At 39.0% G+C, this 9381-nt stretch overlaps 1 protein-coding gene across 1 annotated transcript in view; it reads right to left on the bottom strand.

The window, feature by feature from the left end:
- The window catches only part of adgra1a (adhesion G protein-coupled receptor A1a), a 35391-nt gene extending 29024 nt beyond the window's left edge, over positions 1-6367 (bottom strand). The window contains exons 1-2 of the mRNA XM_005749528.2: positions 6145-6367; positions 5484-5722 (exon numbers count right to left, since the gene is read on the bottom strand). Of these exons, the coding sequence (XP_005749585.1) occupies positions 5484-5486 (3 nt within the window). The 5' untranslated portion in view covers positions 5487-5722; positions 6145-6367. The remainder of the gene's footprint in view (positions 1-5483; positions 5723-6144) is intronic.
- Positions 6368-9381: the final 3014 nt, after the last annotated feature.

Below are 9381 nucleotides of genomic sequence, written 5' to 3'. Positions count from 1 at the left end.
GTTGGGTTTTTCTCTGTATCTATGAAGCGCCTTGAGGCGACTTATGTTGTGATTTGGCGCTATATAAATAAAATTGAATTGAATTGAATTGAATTGTAAATCGAGGATTTGAGTTTTTGCAAAAATGTAAACTGTTGGGAATAAATATAATATTAATATAATATAATATATTTTATGCCATCCAGAGAGCACATATACATCCAGAGAGTACATTTAACAAACAAGGTCTATAATTCTCTGCTGTGTCTGTCTGTGTGTAGTGAGAGAGTGGAGTTTCTTGCACGTGACTGCATGCCTCAGGATGTTTATGGCTGCTTAAGGCCTGGACTGAATTGTTCACTGTGCCTCACACAGCCTGGTGAGAGATATGAGGAGCAGTGGTACAGAGTGAAAAAGATAAACTAACTGTGTAGTGTTTAATTCGGGGCACTGCATTTTCTATGATTGAGATTTAATTCCTGGAGGAACAAAAGAAGGTGCATTTCCCCTTGATAGGTCTAGTGACAGCAGGTGGAAAGACCTGGGCAGATTTGTGGACGATTGTAACAGAGCTCGCAATTGGAGAGTCACGGAGTGACACTTAAGTCTGAGTTCAGACCAAGAAAGTATCAGAAACTAATTAAAGCCAGGAGCAGTGAATGCAACTCTGCATGCTACGGCACCTGAGGTTCTAATTCCCAAACAATATTGTTTCATGAGGAACTCCTGTGAGTTATCTGTTGATTTTTCTTAACAGTAGGTTGATTTTATCAGTGAGGTTTGGGTTGTTTTCTTCCTCTATGAGAGAGAGAGAGACGGTTTTATGCTTGGACTTGTCTGGAACTGGCCCTAGTATTTGTTATTTTATTATTGTTTTATGGTTTACTTTTGTTTTTGCTTTTGTTACAGTGCACTGAGATAAGAAATCTGACAGGTGTGACCCACCGGTGTGCAAAGTGCTTTTCCATGATTATAATGGGCTTTGGAGAAATTCACTTATATGGGACACTGACCACATTAGATGGTAAGTCCTGAGTCTAAAAGGATTGCAGCGAGTCAATCCAGTCCAAAATGATAAAGAATTGTTTTCCTTTTAAAAATTATGACATCATCTTGCTGTTGATGGAGACTGGAATAGGTTGGTTGCACGTGAGACTCCACTATCAGCAATATCTGGTATGGATGTGTGTGAATGAATGTGTGTGACTGGACGGTGATGGAGTGACGATGTGGACTAAAGTTTTGACTGACTTGATACTGAGAGACTGCACCTACCGTAGGATTAGTAAATGCTGACAAACAATTCACCCAGCCGGTAAGAAAAGGGAGGATGCTTTGTTTTGTTTTGCAGGAGCAGGAGGATAAGAGGGACCAGTGGGGGAGACTGTAGCTTCACATGAGAGTGTGGAGCTGCAGACTTAACCCTTTGGCTGCCAATTTTGAGTTACTGATGTTTGCATTAGGAAAATTGTGTTTTATCGGCTGCGTTTTGATTACGGAATCACAATATTGTTGGGAATGCCAAATGCTACAGTGGAGAAAACCTTTGATATCACTTATGACTGGAATATGCTATTATTGACCATAGCGGGCCACTGTAAAAAGTCAATTAAATTTTATAGAGGAAAATAGCCAGAACCAAAACAATATTTATGAATAGCAAGGGGGAATGGTAGATTTGTCACATTCAAAATAGAGTTATGTAATAACAAACACTGGTCCACGTGACTGAGGTCTTTTCCTGTTAAAATAGTCAATTATTACAAGTAGAATGCAACCGACAGGGGCATGTGCTAGGATGTGGTACTGCAAAAAGAACAGAAGCAAAATAAAGAAAAGCCATTGTGTTGAACTTTGTTAAATTCAAATTAAAGTGTACCATTACACTCAGTGAATCAACATGAAATCAAAATATATGCAAATTTTGTATGAAGCACGTGACTGATAACTGTTTTGTCCTGAGCTTTTGTTTCCCATAGCACCCACGTGGCCACACCATCAGTTTTTCGCCGCCAAAGGAGGGTAATGTCAAATGGTCGAGGGAGGAATATCATCGAAAAGTGGGAAAGGTAAGCCCCGATGGGGTGATAACACCATAAATGTCACCTATGGTCAAACTCCTAAACTGTGACACCAAGCATGAAATTCTCCAAAATTTAGAGACAGAGAGGAGTTCTAGATAAACATAATTTAGCAAACCCCATAGGGATTAATGAGTTGAATCTATAATATTTTGAAATAACATGTGGACCGTGTTGATTATGCTTGCTTCCAATGTGAAGAGATTGGCATTCACCTTTATCTACTAAAACGCTGTCAAACCTAAAATGAGGACGTGGGCCCAGCGAGTGAATCCAACTTTAATGTCACAACTAACGCTAGAACAACCAATGACCTGGAGGATGTTTGGAGATGAGTGTGTTAACACTGAGATTTTCTCACAATATCTACAGAAAGACATTCACAGAACTGACAAACAACATTACAGTTCCTGCATGGTAGACGAGAAATCTCAAGTCCTCATAAAATCTGACACAAACACTGCAAAATCTCCAGTGTTAAATTGACACTAGAAAGTGTCTATATGTGCCCACTCTTTTGAGTGTTAAATTAATACTTTTGACAGTGTTATATTTCTAACAGTAACCTAGTCAATGTTAACGATGAACAATGACTAACACTGAGCAGTGCTGATTTTCTAACCCAACTGCAAATATGACCTGCAAAAAAATGCTAATTGTGTCATAATCTCACTATGTGTACATGGAGGTCTTAGTTGAGCCATTAGCATGTTAGCATGCTGTTGGCAAGTTTAAACAATATTTTAGTCCAAAGAAGTTCTGTTTGATTGTCTTGTAATTGATGTGCAGTTTTCTGGGATCTGGACAGTGAATCTGGACAATAAGAAATGTGATGAGTGCAATCAGTCAAAATGATATCTGTAACATCGTTTAATCTGATTGATTAAAAAACACATTTCGCATTTAGATTACTTCAGACCAACAAATATACTGGTGTTATTTAAACCAAGCTAAGATCACTTAGTCCTGGAGGAGCAAGGAATGTGGAGGAGGCTTTGAAAAAGTGACTCACAGACAGTAAGCGATGTGCATGTCCTGGGCAGGCTTAGCACACGTCTCTGTTAGGAGGAAAAACATGGCTCCAAACATTTAAACCATCTATGTTCTTTCACTGGAATACACTCCTGCATTTGTATAATTCAAACTGAAAAGTCCTTTAGAAACAGAAATCAAAAGCTAATTTGGCCCCATCTTCACGACAGTGTCAACTCGCTCTCTCTTTGCCTTCCAAACCTTTATATTTTTGAGACACTGTCATGATTCCTCTTCTCATTTTTCTTCCTCTGTCTCTCGCTCTCTCTCGCTCTCTCTCTCTCAGACAGCATGCTCTCTCATTACGCGCCACTGAACAACCCATCTATTAGACAGCGCATGACTGATAAAATCCTTTGCAGATCCCATAATATGAAAAAATGCACACACAGGCATGCACACACAGCAGCAGTAGAGCTCTGCATAACACTCCACTTGTCTCGGATGACCAACTAGACACTGTGCCATTACATAAGTTATTGCAATTTAGCTTTTTTTTTGCCTTTGTGCATGTAAAAACAAAATTTTTCAGGGTGTCAGAGTCAAGTGTTTTTTTAGGAAAGATATAAAACATTCATCTGGATAAGATAACTAATGTTTTCTTATTACTTGGATTTTGCATACTGCTGTTCACATATGTAACATGTACAAGCTAAATCCAGCATTCATGACAGTTTGTCATTTGAGTGTATTAGACTAAGTTAGTGTTGGGGATTAATCAAACTTTGAAGGCATTAGCTTTTGTTTCCTCTCTGTCTCGTTGTTTCTGATTAGCCCCAGCTGTTTTTCTCTCCTGTTTCCTGTCCCTGTGTGTATTTAGTTCTTCTCCTCCGTGTGTTGTTGGCCCATCTGCCTGTCTTCTCTTGTGTTTCCTAGTTTCAGGTTTTCCAGTCTTTGTGTTTTCCTCGATATATCTGGTGTTTAGGTGTTTCTGCTTTTGTTTTGTTAGTTTAGTTTACCTCAGTCTTCCCTTGCCTTTTGTTTATAGTTGTGTGTAGCCCTAAATAAAGGCTTGTTTTTTGTTAATATTCACATCCATCTCTCTCATCTCCACACACAGCTCATCTTTACCTCTGAGAATCTCTTCCCTGTCTAATATGTGTTTCTTAACTTAACCATGTTACTGACCTGCTCCAATTCATCTATTTAGTTGCAGAATTTTCCACAATATTTCTTTTTTAGTATAGCTTATTTTTCCAGCCTCTTTTTGCAACAATCTGTGAATAGACTTAAGTTCACACAGTCAGTTACAGAGTAACAGACTGGGTGAACCTAACAGACTCTGTGATACCAAAACCTAGAATTTTTCTCTGACCTCCCACCCTCCATCCCTCCCTCCTGCTACACCTGAACCTTTGACTGACACTTGGATTCATTTCCTCATTCATAAAGTCCCCAATTTCAATTACTTTTATATTCTGCGTACTTGACATGAACATTTTTACAGTCACCAGTGTAAAAGGACTGCAGACAGCAATAACATCACAGATTTATAATCAGCTCTGAATTAAATTTATAGTCCACGCATTGACATTGTGGACAACAGCACTGCCAGTGCAAACATTTACTGTATGTTACACACTGATCAATGATCAGTCATTTGTCGAAAAAGGTGTGTCACAGTTGGAGCTGGGGGTTGATGTGAAGACGAGGGTGAAATAACTTTAGAACTCTGACATTGAACTAAATGTGTTTTAAATGATGTTTTAAATGCAGCCTGCAGACAGTCAGTTTCTGAACATTTTATGTTAAAATGTGTTCACAGATTGAGGTTCAGTCACTTAATGTCAAACAACATTCTGAAAGATAACATGTTGGAAATTCAGAGTGTGACTCTTGACATATTTTCCACTGAAAATCACCCAAATCAGTCTCAATGGGTCAACCCAGAAGATATGACAGGCCCTGTAACAGCTCAGTGTCCATACCCACTTGCATCCGGTTTCTGTTTCACGTTAGAGAATGGTAGGCAGAGTACCAAACCACTGTATGAGGCAGAGTCCCTTTTTGAAAACTTAAAAACATATTGTTTAGCCTTTTTAAAAAGTACAAGGAGATTCAGTGCATGCTTACTTACATTCTTATTGTACTGTATAGTGTGTGATAGTTCTGTTAGTGATATAAAATGGAAATATGCATGTTCAAGATGATATTACATTAGTAAATTTACTTGCTTCATTTTTCAGTGTACTCATATCCAGTAAATAAAATAGCTTGTTTATTATTAATGCATTTAAAGGATTTTTTTCTGCATCTGACATAAACACATGATCTTACTTAATCAGAGTATGTTTACACACTGATTAACCTATACAGTATACAGTGTACGTGTTGCACGTGCTTTATGGTAACCTGAACCTGAAAAAAATACAAACAAAAAAACAAACTTACCATTGGCTACGTTGGTGCGTTAAATTGCGAAGATCTGGTCTCATCTTCCCGCTATCCTGCTCCCTCCATATCCATGTAGAAGATCGATGTGCAAACAGTGAGGTGAGTTTGCTGTAATCCAGGTGTAGTTAAGGGTGTTACGATTACTGGAATTTCTCAAGCCGGCTCCTCCTTCAGCTCGGCGGACGCTCCTGGCACAGCGCTGCCCTGCAGCGGCATCGTTCACGTCAAGATTCCATCTGCGAGGCGGAGCAGATCAGAGACAAGATTCATCTGCCTTTACATCTTTTTGTAACCACGAATGTTGGCGGTGAGATATAAGACGATCATGAAAACAGTTGTTTTTTTGTTTGTTTTTTTAATGTAATGATTATTTAAATAAATAATGATGAATCTTAAAGCAGCAATGGCACTGGCGGCACATATTATAAAGAGGCACTAATACAGGGTCCTAATGTTTTCTTCTGCCTAAAAACGTGGCGATTACAATGACGGGACTGTACGTGTTTGCGTGCATGTGTGCTCATGCTGTGATTATTCATACACAATTTATTTGTTACCACAGCCGAAGCCTTCCATGCGCAAAAAAAACAAAAACAAAAAACAGATAAGATGTAATATTTGAGGTGGTTATTTGATGAAAAGAAAATACCGGGTTTACCTGCAGTGTTATCTTCTCCGCTGAGCTGGGCAGAATCGAGACCCTCCACAATCCAGGTCAGTGAAGATAGCGGTTCGGCTCCATTCGCCTGCAACGATGCGCCGCATGTGACGTGGAGAGCCTAGGCGGGGAAGAGCCGGTGAAAAAACAAAAGTGCAGGCGGAGGAAGACGTTATGGTGTTATCATACATAAACTCATAATCAACAGCTTCCGACACAGCTATGGTAACGTGGTGGCGGATGGGTGTCGGGTAGCCTTTATTGATATAACAAGAAACTATTGTTATAAACGTACAACAAAACGTGACACCACCCCCACCAATATTTAGAACAACGCAGGCACTGCCTCAGCTTCTGTTTTCGTGTTCCTCATAGTTTGCTTTGTTCTTTAGTCTTTCTCTCTGCACTGTCTGCTTGCTTTGGATGATTCCAAGTATTTTAATTCATCTACACTCTTAGAAAGGATGTGTTAAAACACTACATAGTGTGTTAAATTTTAACATGTGCTGCATCTGCTCAGGGACAATGCATGTTGTGTCAGTTTTTCATGTGTCTGCTCTTTTAACTTTCATCTCTTTTGTGGGATTAAATTAAATCAAATCAATTTATTTATATAGCACTTTTCACAGGATAAAAACCACAAAGTGCTTCACAGTAATATAAAGCAGAAATACATAAAATACATTAATAATCAAACATACAGCACAAATCTAATTAAAAGCCAATCTAAATAAATGAGTCTTAAACTGCTTTTTAAAAGAATAAATACAGTCAAGGCAATGTAATGATGGAGGGAGAACATTCCACAACCTGGGGGCCACCGCTCTAGAAGATCTATCACCTCTAGTCTTAAAACGAGTTCGTGGGACTACCAACAGCCTTTGATTAGATGATCTCAGGCTGCGAGAGGGAGCGTGGGATTCTAAAAGATCAGAAATGTAGTCAGGGGCATCACACTTCAAAGCTTTAAAAGTCAGTACCAAGATTTTAAAATGAATTCTAAAATGTACCGGAAGCCAGTGTAATGAACGTAACACTGGTGTAATGTGCTCTCTTTTTCGTGTCTTAGTAAAAAGCCTTGCAGCAGCATTCTGGACTAACTGGAGACGGTCAATATTCCTCTTGCTCAAACACAGAAAAAGGCTGTTACAATAATCTAAGCGAGAAGAAATAAAAGCGTGAATAACCATTTCTAACTCAGATTTAGACAGTAAAGTTCGCAGTTTGGAGATGTTTCTTAGCTGAAAAAGGCAATTCCTAATCAACTGGCGAGAGTGTTGTTCTAGGGACATGGCAGAATCAAACATCACACCAAGGTACCTGAGGCTCAGGTGAACAGATGAGCCAAGAGAACCAAGATGCTGTTTGATTAGAGATATCTGGTTGTCGGGGGCAATAATTAATGTTTCTGACTTCTCAGAGTTCAACTGTAAGTAGTTGTCAACAAGCCACTGTTCAATGGAAGCTAAACATTTAATTAAAGAGGACAGTTTATGGACTTCCATCGGCTGATAAGACACCTCAGGGAACTGAATAATTATAAGTCCTAGAGGTAACATGTACAAAAGAAAAAGAACAGGACCCAGAACTGAGCCCTGTGGTACCCCACATGTCAGATCCTTAGACAAAAACACTAAAAGATCTGTTGGAGAGGTACGACCGAAACCACTACAGAGCCAGACCGGACACACCGACTATGTCCCGGAGCCTGTTAATCAGGATGGTATGGTCAATGGTGTCAAAGGCAGATGTCAAGTCCAACAAAACCATGACTGAGGATGCTCCTGAGTCAGCTGACATCATAATGTCACTAGAGACTTTAAGTAATGCGGTTTCTGTTGAGTGACTTTTACGGAAACCTGACTGAAATTTGTCATACATATCATGTTTTTCTAAAAAAGTGGTAAGTTGATCTGCAACTACTTTTTCCAGAATTTTCGATAATAATGGAAGCTTAGAGATAGGCCTATAATTCTTAAGCTGAGTTGGATCCAAACGGCTCTTTTTTAACACACAAAGATGTGTTATTTTGATGCAAAGATCTGATAAAATGTGTTTTAGTGTTGTTAAAACATGTAAATTTCAGTGTGTGAAAAAGGAGAAAATGTGTACATTTTTCAGTGTTAAAGTATTCAATTCAATTTCAATTCAATTTTATTTATATAGCGCCAAATCACAACATAAGTCGCCTCAAGGCGCTTCATAGATACAGAGAAAAAAAAAATGTATTAAAATACATCTTATCAATTACTTAATAAACAACACTTTTAATGATCTTCTGAAATTAATATGTATAGAATATTAATTTTCAATGTCATCCAAGTCTGAATGACTAACTTCACATGCAGAGGTGGGAAGTATAATTTTCAGGTATCTCTATTTTATGTAAGGAGTTTTTTCTGATCACTTTTTACTTTTACTCCCTACTTTTATAAACAAACATCTGTACTTTCTACTCAACTTCAATTTTCAAAACAGGTTCATATTTTCATTTCATTTGTTTAGGCTAAAATCGGTTTGATGTTTTCTATCCCTCCTTCCGCAAAGTGCAGAAGCAAGTTTGGCACTGGGATTCCAGGTTCTTCTCTATCCATCATTCGCAATATGCAGCAAGCTTCCTACCACAGAGTTGCCAGTTTGTCTGCCAGAAGGGTTTATTACTACAAAGCAGTAATGAGCCCTTCTGGCACCAGGATTCCAGGTTCTCTTCCCTCTATCCCTCTTTCACAAAACGCAGCAGCATGCTTTTATTGGCACAGGGATGCCATGTTTTCTTCCCTATTCAATTCAATTTTATTTATATAGCGCCAAATTGCAACAACAGTTGCCTCAAGTATTGTAAGTTAGACCCTACAATAATACATACAGAGAGAAAAAACCCTGTGAGCAAGCACTTGGGCGACAGCGGCAAAGAAAAACTTAGCCCACTGTTAGGGCCCACTCCGGCAGAACCAGGCTCAGGGAGGGGCGGCCATCTGCTGTTGGGGAGAGCGAAGGAGGACAGGATAAAGACATGCTGTGGGAAGAGAGACAGAGATTAATAAGTATGGTTCAGCAGAGAGGTCTGTTAACACATGTTGAGTGAGAAAGGTGCCTGAAAGGGAAATAATAAATGCCTCATGGGAATCTCCCAGCAGTCTACGTCTATTGCAGCATAACTAAGGGAGGATTCAGGGTCACCTGGTCCAGCCCTAACTATATGCTTTAGCAAAAAGGAAAGTTTGAAGCCTAATCTTG

The sequence above is a fragment of the Pundamilia nyererei genome, unplaced genomic scaffold, assembly GCF_000239375.1.
Source record: "Pundamilia nyererei isolate P.nyererei 1_Seehausen unplaced genomic scaffold, PunNye1.0 scaffold00248, whole genome shotgun sequence".
Lineage (NCBI taxonomy): Eukaryota > Metazoa > Chordata > Actinopteri > Cichliformes > Cichlidae > Pundamilia > Pundamilia nyererei.
This window is presented reverse-complemented; position numbering and strand designations above follow the sequence as displayed.